The 27,590-nt window shown below is 42.9% G+C and overlaps 1 protein-coding gene across 1 annotated transcript; it reads left to right on the top strand.

The window, feature by feature from the left end:
• The first annotated feature begins 15 nt into the window (after positions 1-15).
• On the top strand, positions 16-27,254 carry mei4 (meiosis-specific, MEI4 homolog (S. cerevisiae)). The gene is made up of 5 exons (XM_027026052.3): positions 16-70; positions 388-630; positions 1,001-1,548; positions 7,247-7,378; positions 26,948-27,254. Exons 1-5 carry the CDS (start codon positions 16-18, stop codon positions 27,188-27,190), a joined length of 1,221 nt encoding a protein of 406 aa, XP_026881853.2. The 3' UTR covers positions 27,191-27,254.
• The last annotated feature ends 336 nt before the right edge of the window (positions 27,255-27,590 follow it).

Genomic DNA, 27,590 nt, shown 5'->3' with positions numbered 1-27,590 from the left:
TTTCCTTGAACAAGAATGGAAGACAATGTTGAATCGGGTGAACGCAAAATGTCAAGCGATCAGCACGGAGGTAGCTACCACAGCTAGGATGGCTAACAGCTTGATAACGTCTCCTCTCTGCGTTAGCTAGCCAACTTAGCTACGAACCTGGCAAACACTTTGATATGCACTTTGACTTATTAGTGACTGTCTGATGTAGATGGAAAAAAGTTTTTGATCTGACACTAAGTGAATAACGTTTAACCGAAGGATTTGAAATTTGTTTGGATAGTTAGTGAGCTAACCTAGCTAACGTTACAGAAGTTATCTCTGCAGTCGATTGGTGGATAATTAGCTAGCTCAAATGTCAAGAGAAACCTGAACATTTCTCTGTGGTTTTCGCCATAGGAACTGCAACCTGGTATATCAGAACTGCTAAAGTGGCTATAGCAGTGGCCATTATCAAAAGCAAGCCATCAGGTAGGAGTGGGAGACAACAGGCAGAATATCTTGCCGCTGAACTCAACCGGGAAGACGAAACTTGGAAAACTAAAGCAAGAGACCTGAAAGAGGAAGTGCTACGACTTAGACAAGAACTTGTGCTCACAAAGCTGCTGTCTAAGCCGAATAATTCAGCTGGGGCAGGAGAAGGTGGGTGTCATTCATCTTTCTTTGAGGCTTGCAGTAGGTTCATGTACCTGCGAAATACATTGGGAACTACATGATCGAAGAAAATGCGTGTCTCATGAATTAAACATTAAGAGATTTGATGAGGAAAATACACACTGATAGTTTAAGAATAGTGGTAATTGGGTTAAGTAATTACTTTTCCACTAAGCCAACTGTTGCATTTAAAAGTAATTTTTTTTTTGTGAACTTCATATTTTAAAAAGGGATTTGACTAGAGGTATAGGAGAAGACCTTGAAAAGTGGCACACCTTGAAATCCAACCATTGGGACACACCCGTGTTAATTCACTTATTAGCAAATGACCCTGAATGAGTGAATGATCATCCTACAGGTGGTGATCTGGTGAAGCTTCTTTCCCAGGACCTAACAGAGCACCATCTCTCAGAGAGTGACTCTGGCTGTGGGACTGGCAACAACACGCAGACTCTGCCCCTGACTCCCGACCTGGTAGATGCCCACTTCCTGTTACTTCCCTCTCCCAGCCCTCTGTCCTCTGTCCATCCTAGTCGGGTGTGTTTCCCTCCCGTGGGCCATGCAGGCTCCCGAGAGCGTGCCATTTCAGAGCACACACGGTTCCTGCAGAACCTGAGCGGCTTGCTTCAGCTGGATGGCCCCGCTCTGGCCCTGAGTGGAGAGGGTGATGTGGTGTGGGACTCGGTCCTCCACCTGCTCAGCACCGTGGTGGACGCCTACAGAGAGGCTGGCGGAGGCCGGCTCCTCCCTCAGCCAGGCCTCCTCATCCAGGCTTCGCAAGTGGTGGCGCGGGTCCTGGATCAGAGAGGGATCCACCAGAGGCCTCCTGTGCAGTGTCTGGGCCAATCGGAGGACTCACTGAAAGAGCTGGTTGATCTACTGCTAAACAACAGTCAGCTCAATAAGGTAGGCGAAGTCCAGAGTAACACACCCTTAATCTGGTTGGCTGTTGGCAAAGTACACTTGTGAATACAGCCAACTGGTTTAGTCCTTAAGTCCCTGTGGACTGGGTTGGAAAACACTGTTTAAAAATCCTGCTGTTCTTACACTTTTGATTTTTAAGATGATTAGGCATTGTGCTATTTTTTGGACTGTGTTTCTTTAAATTTAACCTGGATTCTGCTTGGCTTGTCTCCATAAAACATTTTTCAACAAAATGTCCATTGTCAGAAAATCTTCATCTTCACATGTCTGCACTCCCTGTCAGCATTAATGACTGTTTTGCTCACATTGAGTTGAGAGCAAGCTGACCTTTGCAGTATATCACTTTGGATCGCATCGCTATCATGATTAGCCTTGCTCCAAGGACAAGACGATAGGTTTGGCGCTTTTTAGCTCAGGTGGATTTAAGACAAAAATAAAGAAACAACAGCAAAAAAAAGCCTTGAAAAACATGAACTCTTGGCCACGCGGCGATTTATTGGCTCTGTGCCTTTTGCTTCTGTCTCGCACACACGGCCTTCCATCAGAACGACTGCTTGGACTCTACTTGAACACCTGTCACTCATTTTTAATCCGACATTTTTACTTGGGCATGTTGTATGCAGAGTAACAGAGGAATTCTCAGCATGCGCAGTGTTCAAGCAGTGTCTGCCCCTCGAGCTGTTTATCCGGATTTACACTGCGGTTGGGGCACTGACTGTAAAATGCCCTCAGCAAAGTGAGTCTATAAAAGCCAAGGAGAGGTTTGCTTCTGTTTATACTTCATGTTTTATTTTTGAAATATTTATTTACTTCATTTTTAGTTTTGTGCGGTTACTGAAGGTAACTAAAAAATGAAACACAAGACATCTGTAGAAACAATGGGCAGAAATTCAAACAAGCAAAAGATGGAACACATCTGTAAATATTGATTTGGGACACATAACGAACACAACCTTCCAGTTTTATTGCCTCAGCAATTATTGAGTTCTGCTAACTTCATGGGCAGCTCCAGAAACTATTTCACAATGAAATAACAGCTCCTGTGTATGTGCACTGGACCTTTCGGTATTTAGAGACACAGTGTGATTGATTTACCAGACCAGATAATATAACATTTGAGCTCACTCAATAAGGTTGGATATCCACTGGTAATAGAGGGTCAAGATTATCCTATGTGTGTTGGATTGCTACCTTTTAGTTTAATACAGCACCATTGCTTTTTCAGCACTGTGTAGTGAAGACTTGTACTGCTGATGACTGCGTTAGGGGGCTTATTCCCTGTTAATCTCTGAGTGCTGTACACCTATACTTTACATATGTCAAGTGCATCAAGTTTGTCTGATAACTACACTGTATGCATCCACTGATTTAAGAATGCAGACAGGCAGCTTGCCTTCATAAGCCTTAATGGGGGGTGCTGTCATCTTATCCCTCTGGAGGACAAGTCAACTCTTTCTTTGGTTGGATTAATAGATAGATTTACACTGTCATTTACCATTCAGGCAACATTAGGAGGCAAATAGTATTTGCAAATCTCAGGAAGAGAAGAGTGATGCTTTGTGCTGATAGATTGAAATTGGAGTTGTGCCTTTTGGTGTTGATCCTACTTTAGCATTTAATAGCTGTGCACTGTGCTCCATGAATGATGACTAAAATAATAAGATCTGTAATTGCAGCTCGCTCTGAGGCAATTCGACCAGGCCTGTCTTTGAGTCTCTCTGGTCTGATGTCATTGATTGTTGATTGCTGCTTGCACCGGTTGTGACAGCATTTAATGGAGACTGAAAACGTTTTTTTGTTTTGTTTTGTCTTTGTTATTTTTCTTCATATTAAAAGTACCTCAGTTATCCTTGTAATTTCTTTGTGTTAACCAGGTTCTGCCTTGCCAGATTCCAGATATAAGAGGTGCTCAGGACCACTCATTATTTGAATTTCATCTAGAGTGTGGAGGATGGTGCTGAGAACCTACCTTTAGTGGGCTTCAGGACCTCAGAGAGGGTCCTCTGAATTGTGTCAGGGTGGACCATGGCACTGTTTGGTTTTAATGTTTCATCCAACACCCCTGATTCAGCTCATGGGCTAATTATAAAGCTGTTTGTGAAGGGTGTTGGGCCTCAGTGAAGGACAAGCTCTAATGAGAAGGTGCTGAGATTCTCTGGGTGATTATTTCCAGCAGTTCTGTATTTGGATATCCCTGTTCTAACCAAACGCAAACTATAACTTAAAAAAAAAAAATCTTGAACCAGAGTTGAATTAGGCCACTTCTGTTGCGCAGATTTTTCAAGACCAAGAGGATATTGATATCTCAAAGGGCAGGCAAGCTCACCTCAGTGCTTTTGGATGGCACTTGAGATGTAATATGAGTTTCAGATTTATGGTCGTTTACCATGTGCCCCAGAGCACTTAGATAATGAATACATCTCACAGATTTATTAGTCCGTGACACATTACACTGAGTAGGCTCATTTTGCATAGGAAAAACTAACCTTGGGTGGGAATCTTTCCCAAAATCATCCAGCCAGGGCACTGAGGTGTGGTCCCTGTGCTCGATATAGGCACGTGTAGCAGCAAATAATGTACTTTATAAAATATGGCCCACTGTCTGTGAGGGAGCTAGCTGATTGGAGGGGTGCGTGTGCAAAAACACTAAGTCTTTTTAACATGACATGCCATTTACAGAGCAATGAGTGACTGCAAGAGTGCAGTGTCCTCTGCTACCATTTCTCCTTATGCATTTATTGAGAGCTTCAATATTAGTTCTTAGACTCTGGCCATGAGAGTAATTTCTGGATGTTTATAACATAGAAATTGTACAGTACCCATGAATTTAAACCTAACATATCATGGTCCCATTAGGATTTTTGTGTCTGTAGGATGAACTCTCCCAAGAAGCTTTTTGAATCAAAACATGTTCATATGGTAATTACTGACCAATTTAAATTAACTCTCAATTCTCACGACTCTTTGCCTTTTGATTGTCAGGTGACAGAGTCTGAGCCACTACTGATATGAGGTTCATTACCGTTAGCAGGCTATTGTTCCCATGCAAGCCGGTAGGTTGCTCCTGGGCGTGTGCACTGGTCCTGTGCACCTGCTCATGGTAATAGTGTCTTTACAGGTTGCAGTGTCAAACATGGCTGTTTCTCTGTTGCCTGGCTGCTGGGCATGGATTGTGTGTCTGTGTGTGGTTCTTTGGACTGCCAGTATTTTCTATATTATTTCTCTGACAAGGAGCACAGCACTAGAAATGAATAAATCGGCATCTTTAGTTTGTCTCATCTGGGCTCCTTGTGAGCTAAAAGACAGCTCCCATTCCATCCACTAGGGCCATTGCTCGCTGGCTTACTCCTTTGCTCATTTAATACATTTTTTATTATTTTCAATTATCCTGAGTTTAGAAAACGATTTCTCTTGTGTGCCCAGATAATTAGAGTGTTGGGGATTAGGCAGCTAATCCTGTGTTTGTTTCAATTATGCTCCTGCCGGATGTAGCAGGCATGTGGGCTAATGTGTGAAAAGATAAGGTAATGTCTTTCTCCCACATATATCAGTGGATGCTCAAGTTTCTGAGTTTGAGGCTTTCATTCATTTTTTTTTTTGCCATTTCTTCATCTAGAACCCATCAATTTCTGATATTATATTTCAGGCACAGAATTGAAATACTAAATTAAAAGCAATGAAGGACTCAAGGGAGGAAGGTTGTTTAAGGTTGTTTTGTCTTTTTCATGCATTTGTTTGTGCTAATGAAAGGAAAGACGCAGGATAAGCTTCCTTTCATTTTAAGGAATGTGGAAGGGTCTTTTATGAAAAACATTTCAGAAGTCATTTTTTAACTCATAAAATAAGGATATCAGTGTCTTAAGGATGAGCAGTACACACCTTGTTGGAGAGGGGAAGGAGGTTGTTTTTTTTTTGTTTGGTTTTTTTTTCATTTTTAGGTACCGATTATAGGTAGAAATAACTTGATCTATCTTGCATGATTTCATTGTTTATCATCAAAATGCTAATTTCCAAAACTGTGTATATATATTTAAATTGTACTACCATTACCATATGCAGCATCTGTGTGTGGGTTTACATTTTTGGGTTGCTTTGACCTGTAGGCTGTAGCCTTTAAATATCCTTTTAACCCCCAACTCAATTCCCAGGTTTGTTCTATGTTATAAAGGACCCACAAGATAAGATGCATCCTTTATTGCAGCCTTTAAACATTAGACTTTAAGTGGCTCCTCCAGTAAATTTAGTAAAATATGAGGTGCCTTTTTTAAATTTGTTAAGAGGATAAACTTTCCACTCATTATATCAATGTTGTGTCTTTGGAGGCATGAGTGATGTGCCGCTATAATGTCTTAATATCTACTACTGACATGGTACACTATTAGTTGACTGATGGATGTATGTTTGTTTGTTTGTTTTGTTTGTTTGTTGTGTGTGTTTATTTTTACTTGCATTTGCTTATGGTTATGTTATTTTAGTTTTCGCAGTCTTTGAAAGGTCTTTATCAGTATGACAATTGTCATTTTTAGAATGTCCTTCTATAAAGGGAATTACTTTTTAGAAATAATGGAATGACACAATTGCATTTTTAAATTTTTTTGCAAAAACCCATAAGCAAAAAACAACCAAAAAAACAAAAAGGCCAAGTGATTGGCGTAATGCATTGTTTCTGGGGCTGGTACGTGTTTACTCAATCCCCCCATTCGCTTGGGATGAAATCAGGCAGCCTCTTATTGCTTCACTCCGATGGCCATTTCCCACAGTTCCAGCTGCCCCAAACCTTTTCAGGTTCTCTTTTTCTTTTTTCCATGTAAATTCAGCTTCTTGGACCTGAATGGAGCCATAGGCATCTATCAGCTCGCAGAATGGCCTGTTTTAAAATGCATGGAAAAATAAATGTAGCCATCGCTACATGAGAGAGGAGACGGGTTCTGTCAGGGAAACTGTGCCAGGCCGAACCGATTGAGTCAGTTTGAAGAGTGGAGCTTCTAGATGGGTAAGCATATACCTCCCTCAGCAGCGTTAGTAGGCCTAGTTACCAACTGTTAGAAAGTTGGTGTCCGGCAAAATCAGTAGTTAGTAAGTACCGCGCTTCTGTAATCTTGATTCCAACCTCTGGATCCAATATAATTTCACAGTCTGTTTGGCTCCTCACAGCGGCACTGTCTTCACTCGCCCACTTTTGATTGGTTTCCATTAGTTTGCCCCTGGACTTTATCTTCAGCTGAATGCGTTTCATAAATCATACAGTTAAGTTACATCAGGAACTGTCGGCGCTTTAATTGCGCCACTGTTGTTTCATTACGTGGGCTAATTCAACTTTTTCATTTCCTGTGTGAGGCCTTCTTTCCCCCCTTAAAAAAAAATCACTGCACACCCCTAACATGCGAAATAGTGCATTTTCAGACAGTTTCCAGGCGTTTTCAGGGCTATTTTGCTTGGGAGGCACATGCTTCCTGTTTCTTTTGTGTTCCATCAGACTCTTTTTGCCATGTGTTATGTTTTCTTGCATTTTTTTTTTTTTTGAAAGACAGACAGCTTGTGAGCACAGAAGTCCTTGGTTTGAACTTAGATTGACATGCCCTACATGCACAGACACCCCACTCCCCCAAGCAAGTAGCAAACAGGCAAACTCATCCGGATTTCCGCGTGTGGATAACACCTCACCTCTGTCTCCCCACAGTCCCGAACCCAGGAGGCTCTGACGGAGTGCTTGCTCTGTCTGGGCAGCAGCGGCTTGCTCAGGCCCACGCTTGTCAGACTGCTGCTGTCCAACATCAACCACCTGACCCAGCATCTGCGGGACACCTGCCAGGTAAGAGAAAGCCTGATGCATTTGCCATGTCCTGAGGGTTCAAGACACATCGATGCATTAATGGTATTATTGGGGGGTGTATTTGCTTCCAGTGTCAAAATGTGTTAAGTTTAAGTTAAATTTACTGGCGCATTTTTGTCACTCCCAGTAATACTGAATGAATTAGCCCAACAGACCCTGTGAAGGCAAAATGTGTGAATGTGGAAAAAGGAAGCAATTAGGCCTGCAGTGTTCATTTCCACTGAGCCTGTTTGTAACGGAACGGGGGTCTGTCACATTTCCGAGTATGCATTTTATGAAAGAACAAACCAAGCACAGCCGAGACCGGACAGGGCTGCAAGTTGTAAAGTTCAGTACATAAAAGCATGTATAAGAAAAAATGTTGATAAGACTTTTTAATATACATTTGGTGGGGGGGGGGGGGGGTGTTGTTTTTGTCTTATTTTAGGCATATTTATACTAATGAATAAGGAGCATTTAATTTGATATATTTAGCCGTTGTTTTGATTTAAGTAGGCCTTTCAAGGAGCGATCTGCAGCACTGGATGGTTCATGCACTTGTCCGACAGAAAGACGAATGTACTAAACCCGCGAGAGGAACTCTGAATGCAGTAGCAGCAAACGGCAAACACCTAGTGCACACTTAACGAACAGACACATAATTATGCGCTGGCGAGTGGCAAAAGACACGAGCACAAAAAAACATTACAAAGTTGCGAGACAACTGGAGTGAAAGCCACTGTAGCTGGCAACTGCTCAGTGTACTCTGCACACCACGCAGCTTCTTTAACTTTCACATATGCAACAGCAGCAAAAACTAAAAACTTATTTCTTTTGCACTTATTTAAACTTTTAGATTTCAATGAAAAAAAAATAAAATGAAATGTTATTTCAATGCACCTTTCCTTGTAGTATCATATGTGCAGGAGACCTCTGCTAGCTTGTGGCTTTTACACTGCCTTTTTTTTTTCCATTTTAATGTATAATTGCCTTTCTTTCCCATTTTTGTAAACTTTTTTGTAGAGCTCTCTGAGCAGCTGGGTTTAGGCCTTCAGCCAATCCATCACTCCTCTTCCAAGAGTTTTTTTTTTTTCTCTCTCTTTTAAACCAACAGCCAAAATCCATAACAGAGAAACAACTCTTATAAACTCATTCGGGGCAATCGCTCCAAATTGCCTGGGAGACAATGAATCAACAAAGACTGCGTCCGAGGAGCAGCTCATATTGAAGGAGTACACGAGTTCCACCTGCACACACCAGGCCTGGCCTTCTTCACTTCCATGCTAAAGTCTGTGTCTGTGGGTGTGGGTCGGTGGGTTAGTGTGGGTGGGTGTGTGCCTGTAAGCCTGTGCATTTGTGTGGTGTGTTGGTGTGGCATCTGTGTGCCTGCCTGTGTGTTTCTCTGTTCGTGTGTGTGTGTGTGTGTGTGTGTGTGTGTGTGTGTGTGTGTTTGCAGGAGGATGTCGCACAATTTTAAAGCAATCAAAGAAAATGAGCTTTCCTCCCATCACAGACCCATACCATGCAGAGAGAGTCATCAAAATAATAACACTATTCCATGCCTCTTTTGTGTGATCATGTCAGTAGCAAGGGGTGTCGATGACTGTGGGAATGATCATCGGATATGTCATAGAAAGCAAGTGCCAGTCTGTCGATTCTGGGAACTGCTGTTAGCTGCATGCTTCATGCCAGAAGTGCCTACGGGTTTGTGGAGCTGTCCTCAGTGACTTAATGAAGTAGTGGTTATATGCATCTCTTAACACTTGATGGTCTGTTCGCATATCGTCACTGACTTGGCAGAGTCATCTGTGCTCTTGTGCTGCTTTCTGTATTGCAGCATTGGCAGCAGAAGGTTTTTACCACATGGTTGGAGCTCTATATGGCTTTGTGTCTCTTTTTTATTTATTTATTTTTACTAATCTTTCATGCATAATTTCAACATTTGTATAAAACATTTTGCAAAATATCTTGATGTTTAGGTCTCCGGATGTTATAAAGTTTTTTATTATTCTGGTTTGTCTGTGTAAAGCACTTCGAACTACCATTGTGTATGAAAATACACAAATAAACTTGCTTTCACTGCAAAGACCTTAAAATGATAACTTAAAGGTGCGTTAGTCCAGATTTTAGAGATGTTCACCTATGTAACCTCAAGGTGACAACACTGTAGGTAAACACAACAAGACTGGAACAATTTATTTTAATTACTCTTTGGATCTGTCTTCTATTTCAGCCCATGAATTCAAAGCACACCTCTAAGATCTGCATTGGCCAACAGAGTTCAATTACAGATTTCTAGCATTACCAAAATTACCATGACTTCATGAGTGATGAGATGTTTATTAATAATCCTTTTATTATTTAATAAGTTGTTAGCAAACGTGAACCACGTGGTAGCTGTTATCTCAGATAATGTAGATAAATGATGAGCATCAAGAGAGGGCGGCCTTCCCCTGGCAAGAAATTGATTTATTCTACTTGGTAAATTATGATGACATACCATTCCCATTTTTCAGAGAGACTTCTTGTTTAATCATATTACAAATTCTTCTTGCTAGTGCAGTGGCATCAGCCTCATATGTCTTGGGGGGCATGATCATGATTTTTTATGCTAACGTGCTGTTGCCCATTATGAAATTTAGCTTCTTTACAGTGAAATTGTAAACTTATAAACACATGCTAATGTTAGTTTAACATGATGTTGGGGCCTCAAACAATGTCCAAAGAATAAAACCAGGAATGTCAGTAAATTTATATCTGCATCAGAAATCAAAAGGTGAACTTGTGCAGGTCAAAAAGGCACAAAATGCAACGTCTTTGTAGCAACAGAGAAGAACACTAAGCTCTGGGATTTAACTGCTCTCCCCTGAATCCGATTTGCTTTCCAATTCCCCTACATTTCAAAGAAAATCAGATATTTAAGTGTGACTGCATGACTGTCATGAGCGAGTTTCAGTGTCATGTCTAGACTCTGATTTAAATTTTAAACCACATATTAATAATATTAGTAAAACTACATTCTATCATTTAAGGTGTATAACACAAGGGAGACCTTGTCTTCTTTTGCAAGAATCTAAGAAATTGATCCATGATTTTGATTGTTTTTTGTTTTTTTTTCCCCTCAGTAACTACATCTTGCAGCTATAACCAACAAGCCTCAACTTGTACAACGAATATAGCTACAATTAATATATTAACAGTTTTATTGAAAAGTAGGGTTTTTGCTTTTTCTTTTTTTTTTTTCCTGAGCCAGAAGAAATTTTACCAGGGGTGAATAAAACTGATCTACTAGCCCAGGGAGTGGAAAAATGTTATGCTGGACACTGAATGTGTATTACTGCTAGGTCACCTTTGTGGCCTTCAAATGAAATGCGGCCAAATGAACAATCCATTCTTTGAGCCATTGAGACATCGTCTTCCAGACACCTTGGCGTGTGATGACAAGAGCAAGCAAAAAAAAAAAAAAGAAATTTATCAAGTACATTTACGCGCTTTGGGGAATTCACGAAGGTTCTGCAGGACTTTGACCAAAGTGTGAACTTCTATGAAGTCCAAGGCATGAAATTGCCTTGTGATTCAGTTCTAAATGGTTCTGCAGTGTTAGGCACTGCAGATGCCGTTCAGTTTCTTTGTGGTTTTTTGGGGGGTTTTTTTGGTTTTTTGTGTGTGTGTGTTTGTTTTGAGATGCCTCAAAACATTGCTTGGAAGGGATGTTTATTGAATGGTAGAAATCCTGCCTCTAATTTGTATGGAATTCACATTTCTCTTTGTTATACACTTAACAAATTAAGTTGTACTGATTAACATCTGATAAAATGAGAACTCTTATAATCCGGGTTGAAAACATCTCCCTGAAGTACTTTACATCTCTGTCAAAGTCAAATTTATTTATATAGCACTTTGATTAAAGTTATTATTCATTATATAGTGCTGTGATTGACACTGCAGAGTACAACTTGCGTGGGGCAAGTCTGGACAGGTAACCCCTTGTACACTGTGTGCACTCATAAGGTCTTTAGTAGTATAGAGGTTCTGATGTGGGCTGTGGATTCCAGGAAGGCAGCAGTAGTTTATGGGTTGTTGAGACACTCCATAAACCACTGCAGGAAGCTAGACACTCTGGTAGTGTAGGCTAGGAGTCCTTAGGGCACATTGATAGGCCGTGGGACTTTGTGCCTGGAACGCTGAGAACCCCACAGTGGAAGGTATGAAAATGTCAACACCCGTTAGGGAGAAGGAAAGTCCACAGCGTGTATGAGCTAGCTCGATTAGCCGTGCATCAGGAACCAAACCTCATTCCTTGTGTGGTGGGGGGGTGGTTGGGGGTCACGTTTCAATTGATTCCCTTGATTGTTGACTGAGATAGAGCTTATGTATTTTGCACTTTTAGGCATACGCATTGATCTATGTATTTCAACAGTATTCTAGTTCGTTGGTATATTGGCCTCTAACCTACTGTACTGGCTACGATGTATTCTATGTGTAAATGACAAAGCACTTTTGTAAGTCGCTCTGGATAAGCGTGTCTGTTAAATGCCAAAAATATAATATGTAAATTTCACTGGAACCTCACTGCATAACAGTTAAGTGAACCCAAGATATGTCTTCCACCTCTTTTCCCCAATTTGTATCAGGTCCCCCATCTCTGTCCTCTCTTCTCACTCTTGTGCTCAGCCTCTACACACCCTCCCCTGCTCATGTCTATCTCCAACCCTCCATATTCATATTTTTGCCATCTGTATCCCCATCTCACTGAGTGTGGAGACTGTCAGGCAGAGTGTTATTTTTAGTGGCTGCTTGGTGTTGATTTATGTGAGCATTTAAATCTTGTTTAACCCCTTGTTGGGGTCGACAGGAGACATATGGCCCTGGCCCCCTCCTCTTTTGACCTTTGCTTGCACATAACTGGCAACAGCACAAAGTAGTCGAAATCTTTGTGTCTCCAATCAGTGCATTTTTTATTTCTTTTTTTGCTATTTTTTGTCATGTTATAACAGTTTATAGTTGGCGTTTTGTTGGGAAAACTGTTCCAAGCAAAGGTGAAATGTTCAACTTCCATATGGATCAGATTCCTTACGGATCAGCTATGGATGACAATGGCTTACGCTGAAGCTCTTTTTGAATTCCACCATGTTTGCTGAAACACTAACACTTCTTTTCATTCTTTTACTCATCCATCGATCTGTTCTGTATCTGGGTGCCAGATATTAGGGTGACTGGCCTGAGGCCCCATCCCACTTGCCAACAGATAACCAAACAGCGATGGTATCGTCAGTGTAGCTTGGTAGCTCAGGGCCACCATATGTCGTGGTTATGTCTGTAAAATTAGCTTTGTGGCCTGAGGGAGGCGTATTGCATTGCCAGATCCTGGCTAGAGAAAAGAGGGCATGATTGAAATGCCTCTCAAAGTGATCTGTGTTGACTGAATCTAGTTTGCTGCTCTCTTTTCTGTAAGGCTCTGAGTTATGTTTTCTTTTAAGCCTTGCTGCACTTTTGAGTGTTCGAGTAATGACCTTCTGGTTTTTTTTTTTGTGCATCTCCTCTGAAGGTGCAAGTCTTTTGCTTTCTATAATGTGATGAGTACAGTAGTAATGGTTTTCTCTATAAAATTGCCAAGCATCCCTGGGTCCCACCAGAGGAACTTGCAAAGACTACCTCTCCCCTTGACACCTAATTAGAGTGGTTTTGACCACACCAGCAGTGGTCGTGGCCCTCAGCTCTTGCCATTAAAAGATAGATTGGCTATTTTTCAGCCCGCGGCTTATTAAGATGAGTTGTTTCCCCTCATTTATAATTGTGCATAGCATACGCTTAGCACTCTTCTGCGGTTTCTCAAGAGGCTTAAACACAGTCCAGCGGGGCAGTCATTTAAGCCTCCAAAATCCTCAGACAAATGTCTTCATTAGAAACTCAAACCATACAATTTAGTCATGCATTAATCACTGCAGCAATTGTAAGTAGTTCTCAAAGTTCCAGAGGTGATATTAAGACTTATTATTATTCAAAACAACATTCTGTTGCTGTTCTGGAATAAGCATAAAAAACATGAATACAACTTCAGTTGCTCATTTTTTGAAAAGGAGATCTCTCTGGGATTTTGAAGATGTAAATGACTGTTGAAGGCCAATGGAAAAACTGCAAAGTTGAAAAATATTTAACCTTCTATATTCTTTTAGGGGCCACACCAACCATTTAGAATGTTTCGAGACTGATAAAAGACATGAATGGCAGGTGAGTCCTGCTTGAAGGTGTTAATATACCCAGATGCCACCCTGCTGCATAGAGCAAAGAGATTTTCTCCATTCATAAATGGAGTGAACTGGTCCTCTTTGAGAGTCTTATTTAAGTATAAAAACACCCTGAAGGTATAGAGGTTTTATTGTTTGTATATATCAGAGAGCAGGCCGCTGTGAACTGAATCATGCTTTATGTCTTTGCATTATAGCATGTCCACAAAGGCCCACATGAGACATTCAAAATAGTATTGAATGGCGGGAGGCGGGAGTGAAACTAGTTGTCTGTAGAGAGGTTTTTATTGTGCTTGTCACCAGGACAGTTCTCAAACTTGGCAAATGAAACTTTAAAGACTTTTCTGCATTGTATTGATTTGCTAATTTGTGAGGGCAGTGGAAACAATAACATTGGGTCTCACTGTTTAGATTACATCAGGCTGATGGTAGTGAGTGTACATAAATCTGTTCAGCCCCCTGGATTAATTAAGTAATTATGAACAGCTCTGCCCTGTCATTCGACAGGATCTTCTGCGAGACAATGGCCTTCTCCCCACTCTGCCCCCATTCGCTAATATTCACATTGTCCTCTGTCCCTTTTCTGTTTCTTTTTTTCTTTTTCTTTTTCTCTCTCTCTGCTTTCTTCCTGACTGATGTTTACCTGGCAAACACCTATGGCTTCGTTCATGTCCTCTGTTAATGAGAGGGAAGTGCGCCTATGATGGGTGCCAAGGATGAGCGAGAACCATGTGATCCCCACGTGAGCCTCATGTGAGCCCCAAGTGTACTCCCCTCAGACGCACAGAGCTCGCCCCAGCTGGAAGGGCAACACCACCACTGGCTGCCCCCTGTCGCCTCAGGCAACCTGGAGAACGTGACGCGTCACGTGGGCCCCTGCACCCTGTCTCCTCAAGCAACTTGCAGGCTGTGACAGTGCGCGTGGGCACGTTCTCCCAACTTCCACTCTGTCATCAGTCTCCCACCTCTGTTGCCGGCACGGACGCCTGTTCTCGGAACACTCAGACCGCTGCCATTTTGCCAGAACAATTTGCAAGTAAACAGCCGGAGGCTAGATGAATTGAGACAACCAAGAGAATCTGAAATAATGTTTGTAAATCTGAACAATCAAGCTGAAATAATGGTCGTGGACTATCTAAACAATCAAAATGAAAGAATGTTTGCAAAGATGTTATTTTGCAGCATAACTATTCTAGGTAGTGCTTCACAAGGTGTTTTGGAGAAATTCTTATCTTGCTACATACATTAATAAATTAATAATTGCATATGTAGGTATTGCTTTTGGTAAATGAAGCAAAAACTTTCATGTGAATAATTTAGCCACTTGTCTCAGTATTTGTAGCCTTGGCTAGAGCTGTTTGTAACAATATGTACTAACAAATTCTGGGACTTTTAATAACTTTTAAATATTAACTATAAGTGCACTTACAAATGTTGGCCACTATTGGAACAGTTAACAATTTATGGTGGCAAACTATAGTCTTATATTATATCCTTTTTAAGGTCAGCTGAGTGCTCATCCAAGTTTATGGCAGTAGCTATGAGTCTAAAAGGCTGCGTTTCTCCAACAACTTGACAGCTGCACATTTTTTCATAGCCAATTCTGAGTCTTGAATTTTAGGTTTTGCATGTTAAGGAGAGTGGTACACAAACCCCTGATGTCTATTTAATATGACAAAGCTCCTGAGCAGAGTTGGGCAGAGTTTACTGAACTCTCATTTCGTGCAAGGCACACAAAATTAAATCTTACACTTTGCTGATAGATAACTCTGGTGCCTGTATTGTGACAACCCACATCCCACTCTCCCTGCATCTAGACACAAAAGTCTGTTTTTACATTGGCATTACTGGTACATGATGATGTGTGTCTTGTATCCTGATGTTAGGGTCAGGGTGTTCCTCTAGCACCCATATGTCTTTGCCCGCAGACGCACACTGGGTGCATGTCCTCTCACAACCACTATGTTTGCAGCTTGCTCAGGGGCTCGAATCCAGGCTTCCCGTTTCCTCTGCTATGGCTGACGATGACCCAGAATGCACCATTGTTCTTTCCGAACTTGGCTCCCGATTCACTGAGGTAGTCATCAGAGGGGTTTTGACATTTCAAGGGGAGGCAAAGAAATTACTGCTTCTCTTCCCCAGCGCAGCAATGCTTCACTGCCATCCATTTTTATCGCCACTAAAGATGAAATCTGTTCTTTTGGGGGGGACGGGGAAGAAGAAGAAGGAGTGAGACATATATTCTGAAGCAAACTCATAGGGCTGTCAGATTGCATGGTGAGCTGTCATTTCAGTGGGCCCAGTCTTCTGTGGCTGGCACCTCAGACCGCCATGCCTTTTCCCACTGCCATTAAGGAGATTGGGGCTGACGAGGTGATGATATTGCGGGAAGGGTGGGGGCAGGGGCAGATGATGAAGGGGTGGAATTGATTGGCCTAAATAACTGAAGGGCAAACGCAGAGAGGAGGGCATGGAAGGAAAAGGGCGAGACTGCTCCCACAGCCTTGCACATAAGGCATCGATCAGAGCAGATTGTTGAGCGCCGCATTCTATGCACTCGGTTTCGGCCCGGCAATTGGTACGTGCCAAGCCCTCTGGCTTTTTCCAGATTCGTGGCCACATGTTCATACATGTGCTCGCATGTGTGTGAGAACACTCACTGAGTGCACTTGTGCACTTTCAGGCATGCCTGTATGTGTGACCTGGTTAGTGCTCAGATCCTCTCGTTAACAGCTTTCAAGCCTGAGCCCAGTGAAGCTAGAGCATCGTTTCCTTTGTCTTCGTACCAGCCCTCGTTAAATCCGTGGAGCTTCTGGGAAGCATCCTATCATGGGGTATTTGGCCATCAGAAACATTCCATCTCCAAACACACCCATGCCTGCACCGACATCTCCAGCTCAGGCTGTTCCTCTTTTCCTGTCTGATGTTGCCTTCGGGTTTGTGGGTAGTGCAAATGGTCTTGCGTATGAGGTGTGAGAGAGCAATTCTGAGCCCATAATGGCACTGTTTCTCTTCTGGGCCTCTGCAAAGTGTTAGGGGAATATGTTTTCCGTGTCAGCGCATAAAGAGGGCAGCAGAGAGGTTGATCCCAGATAAGTGTTGTCTGAAAGCATTTTCCTGACGCTTCATGAATATGGCCCAAGCTCTGCTGTCATACATGACTGATGATGGAGTTGAAGACAGCGAAGGAGAGGGTGTCCCACCATAAAAAAAGAAAAACTGATGAAAGCATTTCTGGGGAACACTCAGACGGAGGCAGAAAAAGCCATTTCATTAACGCCATATTAAGGCTAAATCTCTCTCTTCCAGAATCTATCTATCTAGCTCACTCTCTCTCTCTCTCTCTCTCTGTCTCTTTCTCTCTCTCTCTCTCTCTCTCAACAGTGAATTATATTTGCTAATCCCAAGTCCAGGTTGTCCAAATGTAGTACTGCTCACTGGGTACACACATTGCCAAAGATCTGGCCACATCCCCATACTTGCACCTGGCATTCAACTGAAGTCATGCTCAAGGGCTGAATATTTGACCCTTCTTGTTCCATCAGGAACTTCTTCTTACACTCTGCTGTGTTGTGTTTCATTGTATTCACTGGGTGAGGGGTGGTCTTTGGATTTGTGGTTAAACATTGACTCCCAAGGACATTTCAGCTGAAAGGTTTATCTGCGTGCGCTCTGAATACATTCATCTCTTAGAGTACATTAGAAAATAAAAATGTGTTAGTCTCTGGTTGTCCTTGAAGCAGTTTTCTCCACATTTTTCTTCAACACTGAATGCATATTTATTTAAGACAATTCTGAGTAGTACAATGAGAAATTATTCCTCCAAGTAGCAACAAACCGTTTGTCAATTCTACTATTGTATTAAAGCAGTTGTTCTTTTTATTGACCCCCACCCTTCCACAAACATATATAATAGATGGTAGGACAGAATCACAACAGGTTGAATCTGTTCTTTGGTGGTTCTTACTAGCTCCCGTGAGAGAAAAAAAAATCTGATTTTCAAATGAATGCATTGACTATTCTAAAGTAATACTTTGCCTATTATGAATAAAATATTAACCCCCCCCCCCCCCCCCCACCAATCCAAGAGGAAATAAATATACACTGTGAAATGAAGTTAGGTATGGTGTAGAGAGGTTTTTGGAGCACAGGGGCAGAGTGAGTTTTCTGAGCAATAAAAAGGCCAAGAATTAGAGCAAAAAACTCATCAGTTGTTAGTCTAGAAATAACAATTGATGCTGCCGACCCAAATCACCACCATATGCCATTCACACATTTGTTTTATTCACATGATGGCGAGCTCTACTGAAAGAGCATCACGGTCTTAGTCAGCCCAACTGCTGAGGGTTTTGCAGCCAGCTGGCTGCATTGGGAGCAGGGCGAGCATAGAGTCCACCCCATTTGCAGGTTGGGACAGAACGGTGGGCAGGTGTTTGAAACACCCTCCTCCTCTGTGACCCGCACAGGTAATATGGCGATGCTAGAAAATGTAGCCATGGCCCGACAGGCTGCTGGTTGGGTTGAAGGACTCCACAAAGCATGCCGCATCACAGAGTTAATGGAAACATGTTAGCCTGAAAAGACATGTCAGTGCATATGAACGGTCCACGTGAGAACAAGTACACGTCAGACACGGCAAGATCCCACCTCTACCAGAGTCATGTTCCCATGTGTAAGATTGGATCATGACTTTGGTTCAGTGTAGGCAGAGTGAGGTTTAAAGGACCCAAGGCCTTGTTTATAAAAGCATTTTTAGTGTGAGTATATGATCGTTTCCTAAATCATTCACATAGATAGTTCATAAGATGTCTATATGTTCATGCATGAACCATTTATAAATCCCAAATCATCTGAAGTTGTGCACGTTAGTAACAGACTTATCAATGCCCCCAGATCTCCTGATATGGTAGCAACACTGCCTTTCCCATGACTGAAAGATGTGCAGTCCTATACAATTAAGAGTCCATGGGTAAGACTCCTAACACCACAATAGCTTATCATGATTGAAATTATTAGTCACTCTGGTTAAGAGTCTATGCCAGATGTGTAAATGTAAATGTATACAGGCTATGGGCATTGGTAGTGCGTGCAAGCCACCAGAAATGGGCTTGTAAAACAAAGCAAAGATCTCGGCTCAGAGTGCTATGGGAACTTTTAACAGAAGACCAGCGAATGGCTGAAAGTATAAGTCAGTCTCCAGTATCTACCTCATTACGCTACATTTGTGGCATTTGGCAGGTACTCTTATCCTGAGCTACTTACAAATTTGTCACTATGACATGATATGCTCCCTGGGAATCACATGACCTTGGTGTTACTAGCACCATGCTCTGTCTGCTCAACAAGAGACATGAATCAGATATTTTTTGTTTGCAGAATAAACAGCATAAGACGTGATCCTTGAGTTCACTGAGGAGTTTTACGAAGTACAATGTTCTACCAACAGTGTTCATTTACTGTTGTTTCCATGTTTCTAGCAAGTCTTGGTGAGCCCGGAGGAGGGATCTTATAAGGTTCTTTGACTGCCAGAAGTTGAGAGCTGGCTATTAATGCAAGAGCACACTGTTCTTTGCTCTAATGCAAAAAATAAATTTTATATATATATTTGTGTGTGTGTGTGTGTGTGTGTGTGTGCGCATGCGCTTAGATTTCTGCTGCACCCGGGATTTGCTTTGCTCTCATTTGGAGACAGTGTGTTGACTCTCACATTTATCCTACGTGCTTGCAAAATTCCAGAATTTTCTATCACATTTCTTTTTCCATTCTCTTTTGAAATCTGTAACCCATTCATATTGAGAACATTTGGCACTGCTATTGTACCTGTGGTACTGAAAATCTGGGAGTAAGCGTATTTAGTCTCAAACCAGAGCAGAGTAAATTTGAGCATGCATATACACTGGATGATCACATTATCAGGTGGCATCTACTTTAGCTGCATCTAATTGAACGCCATTGTTAATTATGAGATGTAAGTTTAATCCACCACACTTGGTACTCCTTAACCTCCTTCATAACTCAGCAGACTGAGGCAGGTGTTGAGTAGAGAGAGAGAGAAAGGAAATATCCACATATCTCCACTGGAACCACAACTGCAAAAACTGGAAAACCCAAGACAAGTTACTACAAGTTACCCAAGATACTTGGTGCATAAAACTGACCAAAACATTTTTACATGATGTAAAAACCCTGTCAGTATCATGGCGTTGTCTCTGGCAGACAGGCAGTGAGTCCACTCCTGGTGATGGATGCATTTGGATTCTGAGTAATGGTTATACATACATGTTTTGCTGACCCTTGCCTAGGAGCGAAGGGTGTGACACCCCTGACCTTTCAGCATGCATGTGGTGTCTCGCAGGGCAGGTTTACCTGGCAGCTCCAATTCTGCGCTGTCTGGAGATTTGTTGCTAGAATGAGCAGCTGCATCGTTAGCATCTAAGTTCGATTTCTAAAGTAAAATGAAAGCACTTTGTTGCTCACTCTTAATATAACCTAGCCCTCAGCCGTATAGATATCATTACCACATGTCGTGTAGCCTAGAATATGTTTAGATTGCAGAGTGATTTTCAAAGCAGTTTTCAAACCAGAGGCACTTCTGTTTATTTATTTTATTATTATTATTCTCAGTTGATATTGTTTTTGGGTTCTACTACTTTTCATAAACATTTACAAGCATGTCTGAAACATGCACGATTTAATAGCCTTTCTATGGCTATATGTGAGGGGCTGAGCAGAGACATCTCAGTTTTGCAGTGCATCTGCTTAAACACAAGGACAAGTCTGTATCCATGCTCTGGAGTTTGATCTTTTTAACCTGTCGTGGGTTTTACAAATCTTGCCTCGTGCATCCTGTATCTTGACGTTGGGATTAAATCTGTGCGTGAGTGTGTTTTATAAACAAGGAAAATGGTTTCCATCAGGTTTAGCAGAGAGCAGCTGGAGACGTAATTTAAATGCACTTGGAATGTATCCTTGGTACAACCTTTGTTTCAGAGGAAGCATACAGCTGGCCAGAGTCCATTGCAGGGTGCTGCGGGAACATTGGCCCTGTCTTCTCACCGCCGGCATCTTTGTTTCCTGTCACCCTTCCTTAATCAGACCGACCGAGGAAAAACAGATGCAAGCTCTCCGTTTCCCTTTTAAGTAAAAGACAAAGAGAGGCACACATTTCCCCCTTGTTGTCAGCTGGCACGCACATCCACTGTGCCGTCTCCTCATTAAGGAGTGCATTAAATGAGAAACGGGTAGCACTTGGGGTGAGGGCTTGAGAGCTGAGCATCACAGCTGAAGTGAGTCACGGACACACGGAGCAGAAGACATATTTGTGTGTTCTCTTTGGGGGAACGCTCTGACTGGCACCTAGACCTGTAAAAACACATGCCTTGAAACTATGCGCAGGAAGCACTGATGTGGGCAGTTACCTGGTGACCGATTGCAGCCAACAACGAGGTCCACCACAAAATGCCACATCCGTATCCTTCGACTCTCCTCAAGTGTTTGACTAAAGGACCCAGGTAGAAGGGTACAGTTCAACCATGCAGCACTTCCCTAATGTGCAACATATATCCATCATATTTCTACACTTTTCTTCTTCAGATTATTGTAGAAGAAAATGCAACTAACAGCTTTTTTTTATGAGGTTTCCATGATAAAACACAGCGTGATAACATCCAACATTGGACTAATTGTAGAGAAGAAAAGTGCAATTCCAGACCATTTAGGACACTTGCTTTGGAAAGTCCTGGCTAATGTGAAGATGTATCATATGAAACTCAAGCATTCTGCTGTAGAGGCTCCATTTACCCTGCCTGCAAACCAAGACTCCTGTGGAGAGTCCATGCACATACTGCATCACAAAGGAATAGCTGTGATATACTGCACATTTATAAAGAACATCAATCATTTTTTTCTGTTTTCTTGAATATCAGAAATAAACCCACACCCTTTGATTGGATCACGTTAGATAAGGCTCAGCAAATGCACTCTTGGAAAAGGCAGAATCGATTTGCTGTCTTGTAAATCTCTGTATTGTGAACGTAGCACACTGGGTGATTGGGGGGGTGGGGTGGGGGGGTGGGGAGCGGGAAAAACGCCCTGAGAAACAGCACAGTTGGAGAACAGAAATCAATTTGTGGAAGTTGTTTGCTTTTTTGGATTGAGAAGACACTGAGAGAGACTGTGCTCAGGCAGTGCACCTAGCAGATCCTAATCAGCTTCATTTTGTTCATGATCAGATCCCACACTCACACACACACTCACACACAAACACACATCATCCAATTTGACTTTTCTCACACTGCAAGAATATGATTTATTTTTGTATGCTACATGGACATAGGCTTCGAGTGGGTTCAGCCTGCCTGTTCCTGCTCTCCGTCGGCGGTAGAAGGTCTCACTTTGTACCGCCGTTTACATTTGAGCTCCAGTGTACACCCTAGTCTTCACAAGTGACCTTGTGCCAGGGCGGAAGGGGGTGGGGGAGGTGGGGGTAATAAATGACTCCACTGCCCCATTCTTCCTCTGAATGTCACTGCAGCACCAGTGCAAACAATGCAGCACAGATCAATCGCCACTAGTGTAATCCAGGTGATCCAGAGCATGTGGCTCTTGCAATGGGAAAACGCTGCCTCACAAGGACAATGCCCCGGCAGTGCAGGCCGCAGCAACACACACTCCGCAACACACACACCTGGCCATGGAAGCCAAATTTACACGTCCGGGCTGTGTAAATGAATAATTAGGTAACACTCATGGGATTCTGTTGGAGTTGTGTTTTGCAGTTGATTTCCTTTTTTTTCCTATCACACACTGTAATGGTTTGGGGAGCCATTAAGGTAGAAAGTCATTTTTCAGCATGCCCTTTCTCTTTTCCTTAATCCTTCTGAGGTGGCTGTTCTTTTTTTTTTATTGGTTGTGTGCGAATTGGCCAGCTGTAGCAACAGGCTGTTTAGTCATTGTAATAAGTGTTAGTCCTGTTATAAGAGACGCCTCTAATCTTTGACCTGACCTGAGATGTGTGTCAGTATGTTGTTTTCTCAGCACTCAGCATTTATATGAAGTTTTAAATGTATAGCTAGATGTGCAGATATATCTTTAGAGTAAATGTTTTCTTCTCTGTTAAGGCTTTTCTGGTTTATCACAATACAGATTAACTGGTCTGCATAATTGTATATAATAATGGTCTATGTAATAATAAAGCCACTTTTAGATTATAGCAGTGGAGAAAACAAATGTATCATCAATTTCTTCTTGGATATGAACCTCATGCAGGAAGGAGGACAACTTGGTGAGAGACCTACTCAGAAGAGATGGGAGATGTTCCAAAAACAAACTTTTCTCAGAATGTCTGAGAGCGTGGGGTCAAAGCAAAGGAGAGGGGATGAGCCTCTTATCGTCCCAGCCGGTCCAAGGCGTGCACTGTGTGTCCTAGATAGTGGAGCTCCCCTGACCCCCCTCTCTCTCTCTCTCTCCATCCATCCCCCTCTCTCTCTGGCCTACTAAAGGTGGAAGAAGCAGAGCATAAGGCAGCCCTCTCTGTGCTGGGACATGGGGACAGCTGAGTAGAGCGCATAATGGACAGCCTATGCATTTAGATGAGCATTAATTCTGCAGAGACAGAGCGAGGTCCTACCCACCCCGAACTCCTCCACCCTGCACAGAGCCCGTGGGCCGCTGAGCACCACAGATTTCCAGCAGGCTGCCAAAGCAGTGGTGTCATCTGCCCTTTTCCTGAAGAGCTCATTATTCGGGCCAAGCTTTACAGAATCATCTGGTCACGTGCGACCAAACTGACTTACAAATGAAAGTCATGGAAAGGAGCAAGTAGAGAAGTGATCATAGCTGTCATTCCTGACACCTGTCTATTTTTTGTCGTCTTTTCTTTATTTATTTTTTACCCCAGACATTTTGTTTGTTCCTTTCTTTCTGTTTCTCTTGCTCTCACTGTCTGTCTCTCTGGTGTGTCTCAGTCAAAAAAAAAGACACAGGCTGTGTTCTTCCATTGGGAAAATAAATCATTTTCTGCCTATATTGCTTCAGCTCTCTCTCGTACCACTCTGTGCTGCTACAGATATCGAGGGCTGTGATCGAGTGATTTAGCAGTAAGCCTGTAATGATGTACTGCCTTAGTGTCCTTGGCCTTCGGCTCCGTTTTCTGCTTTTGCATCGCACGCCTGTCGGGTTCCACCATCGCCGTGGCTCCAGCATGGACTAGCCCCTCCAAGGGGCTTTATTCCAGCTTTTTAGCAGTTAGGTGTTGTTTTCGGTTCATCTCTGTTAACGCCGCAGTGAGCCTCGGTCTTGGCGAGATCCTGTGGTCATGGCTGCTTGCTATTTCTTTAGTACGTCTGCATGCCTCAGCCGGTTCGTTTGCCTCACAGGAGAGCAGTCCTGGGAGAGCCTGAGCATGTGAAGCAGCTCAACCTGCTGCCAGCTCCTCCCTGTTCACGCAGTCATATCTGAGCCACCCAACAGAAGTTTGAGCCACCCATCAGAAGTTTGAGACTAATCAAACTAGCCAATGGACTGAGAGTGAGGCGAGGACTTGGTTGGTACCATGCTTTGATGCTTCAGACCCAATAATGCATGACACTACCACTGCGGGAAGACGCTGAACAGCAGAGACACCTTCCTTTCCACAGAGATCAACGAAAAACCTCGCCACATGATGTGGACAGCCTTCTCTCTCTTCCATCTTCTCTCTTCCCTCCTGCCTTGTCTCATTTTTTTGATTGCTGTGTACACCCATTGGAGAAATTACAGAGAGACACATACGCACGCACGCACGCACACACACACACTTCTCCTTATTATCTCCCACTCATTCTCCACACCCCGCCTCAATCCACCCCCTGGCTCTCCCGAAACACTTATTGCTCTGCGTCCCGGGACAGCTACGAGATTTGGAAAGATTGACGTCAGATTTGTCATCTCAGCATACCTTCTGGTTTTTTGTTTTTCTTTTTCATTTTCCCTACCTCCACATATTTGATATTCCAATTCTCGTCTGCAGTGCCTTCCTTCGAGCATTTTTCTTTAATCATGAAGCACTTGGGAAAGAAATATTGGCTGTGGTTGTTTTTCTTACAGCAAAACACTTTTTTTTTTTTAAATGCCTTGTTCTATCTAGATTACTTCATGCTATACAGACATATTCACCAGGGGAGCCCCTGAAGAGATGCTCCAAGCTCCCTTTGACCTGAATGAGTGGGCAGAGTACCATGTTCAACAAAGGGACCGATGACAGATTTTTGCACAGCTGAGGATTCAGTGTTTTAGACAGGGGTGCATCTTATTTCTTCGCCATGTGTCACACTTCGTGTTGAATACGTTATAGGAAAAGGTACAAGACACCTTGGTTCAGTCTCCTTAGCACAACAGGAAGCCAGGGCAACTTTTTCATAGATCTTTCCTCTGTTGTTGTAGAGATGTCGGACTCCAAAAAGTGCTAACGGTCGTATGAAAAGCTATAATGTACATATATTTATATGTTTAGTCATTGGAATAGTTCTCACTTGCGAGTTGGGGGGGATAGAGAGGAAAAAATATATGTAGGGATCCCTCGGCTGATGGGTGCTGTTGGGAAAGTGTTGCACAAAGAGACGAAATCTGCGGCCTGCCTACTTCAGTTTTGATACATTCATGTGCACACACACACACGACATCTAACCCAAATAAACATGCACTCATTCACAGTCTAACCTAAATAGGTGCATGTGCGTGCGTGCGTGTGTGTGTGTGTGTGTGTGTGTGTGTGTGTGTGTGTGTGTGTAAAGGGAGCTCAGATAACCTCACCTCTTCATTTTCCCATTTCTCAAGTTGTCCAAGTCTGTCTGTTACTGTGAATGCACAACTAGCCGTGTCATGCGTGCTGCACTTTTACATTCGACAGCCACGTGAATTTTATCAGCAGGCTTTGCAAACAACAGAGGCATTACCCTGGAGGACTTTCCATCTCATATGTTTCTGCCTTGTTGTGTCCATTTCTCTCCAGGCCGATTGCACCTAAAGTTGAATGTTACTGCCTCAGATCTCTCACCTTGATCGCCCCCTGTGGCCAGAGAAAATTAGTCCCTGTACTTTTGAGCAACCAGATCATCATGAAGCACCATAAAACCAAATTCTCTGAATTTGGTTGTACATCATTCTTTTATCATCTCTGCAGTTGTACTGAAGATGCCTACAAAGAGCCCTTCCTTGCTGTTTGGCCACCTTTCATTTTACAATCAGAACAGTTGGGGCCATTAAAAATAAACTCAGAAGATGCCCTTGAAGCTATTACAGCCGAATTCGAATTTCTCCACGACGCCTTCCATCACTGGAGACTGTCTCTGGACCGGTACGGGAAGGCGCTGAGGTTGTCGGGGACAGCTGTTGACCCACACTCCAGTTCCAAAGCTTTGAAGCCTCTTTCACGTTCTTCGTCATTTCTCAACTATCAGCGGGAGGTGGGGGTGGCGTAATGAAGGAGCGGCCTACATGGAAGAAGAGGACATTTCGGGAGGGGGGACAAGGGACAGAATCAGTGTTGGACGAAAATCAACTAGGCAGGAACCATTGGGGGTTCTTCACATTCAAGCCAAATGACTGCTTTCCCCTTTCAGCAGTGGCTGCTCTGATTGATAAGCCCTTGCTTTCTGATTTACATTTACTCATTTAGCAGTGATTCATTTCACAGCAACAGTAACACCTGGAGCAGCTTGGTCTGGAGTGCCTCGGCTGAGGCGGCAGGATGCCGCCGGCTCAAATCAAGCACGTGACTTCTCAGCTGACAGCCCACTAACCTGAAACTCAGTACACCCCATCCCATGCTGGCACCTTGTAGCCGTTCACCCTGACTAAAAGAGCCATTCCTCACGTCGTATGAGCCCCTGCCGAAATGAATCTGGGAGGAAGTTGTAGCTGAATAACCCGCAGGGTGATGCATAAATGAATTTTTAAATCTGCACTCAGTACAAAAATATTTGCAAGATCTTTTTAGTGGTTGCCTGTTCAAGCCCCACCACTCCAAAGTTGCCAATGTTGGGCCCCGAAGCAGGGCCCATAACCCTCAATTCCTCAAATTGTATTCAATCATAATTGTAAGGTGCTTTGAATAAAAACATCCTTTAAAATGCCATAAATGTACTGGTATTGGATTTTGAAGTGGCCAGCTTGTACCATGGGAAGGATTTAGTACTCCCTTTTGTTGCATGATGACTGTACTGTTTATGCACTGGTTAAATATACTAACATATATCATCTTACATATGACTTATGCAGCTGCTTCAGGTATTTAAATGAATTTTCCCTGCCGCCAGTTAAAGTACTTTGTATTCTATTGCAGGGATCGAGTGAAGGAGGGCAGCAGCCAGTTGACTGGGCCAGATATGAGAACTCCTTCTACCTTTTCTGGCTCCTAGAGCACCTCTCGCAGGCCGGGCGGTGGAAATGCGGAGCTGAGAACCAGGATCTCCTGGCCCAGCTGGAGAGCCAGGTCCTGCCTCTGTCGGAAGAGTTCCCCCTGCTCGCACTCTACATGTGGCGGGTCACTGCGCTGCTCGATCCCATGAGCGCGGCAAGGAACTGAGCTCAGAGCTTCCATTCCCAGCGTGCTTTTGATCTCCTGCAGTTTTTCCCCACTTTCCACTATCAGGCTGAAATTGCAGTCAGAGGCTTAAGGGAAGTGGAGAGTTGCTGACTGGGGTTTGACATAAGGTCTGTTAAGTTAAAAGTCCCACATCACCCTGATCCAAAGCTGTAAGGAAAATGCCTTCCTCACATTCCACTGTAAAATACGAAAAATCACTCTGTGCATGACAAATAAACCAACTATTGTTCCTTTCCTAAGATATTTGTCTCTTCAATCCAAAAGAGGTGTATATTTGTCAGAGGTGAGCGTTTTGACAATGGAGTATGAGATGTGCTTGACAACGACATATGAGAGGTGCATAGTGTGCTTCAGCTTCAAATCATGCAGAATAATGAAA

Source organism: Electrophorus electricus, chromosome 2 (assembly GCF_041902795.1).
Source record: "Electrophorus electricus isolate QZ-2024a chromosome 2, ASM4190279v1, whole genome shotgun sequence".
Classification (NCBI taxonomy): Eukaryota; Metazoa; Chordata; class Actinopteri; order Gymnotiformes; family Gymnotidae; genus Electrophorus; species Electrophorus electricus.
Note: the sequence above shows the minus strand (reverse complement) of the source record. Positions and strands in the feature narration are given on the sequence as shown.

Coding starts and splice junctions, on each gene's coding strand:
- mei4 (XM_027026052.3), top strand. CDS start 16: ATGGAAGACAATGTTGAATCGGGTGAACGCAAAATGTCAAGCGATCAG. Junction 1,549..7,246: donor ACAACAGTCAGCTCAATAAG/GTAGGCGAAGTC, acceptor GTCTCCCCACAG/TCCCGAACCCAGGAGGCTCT. Junction 7,379..26,947: donor ATCTGCGGGACACCTGCCAG/GTAAGAGAAAGC, acceptor ATTCTATTGCAG/GGATCGAGTGAAGGAGGGCA.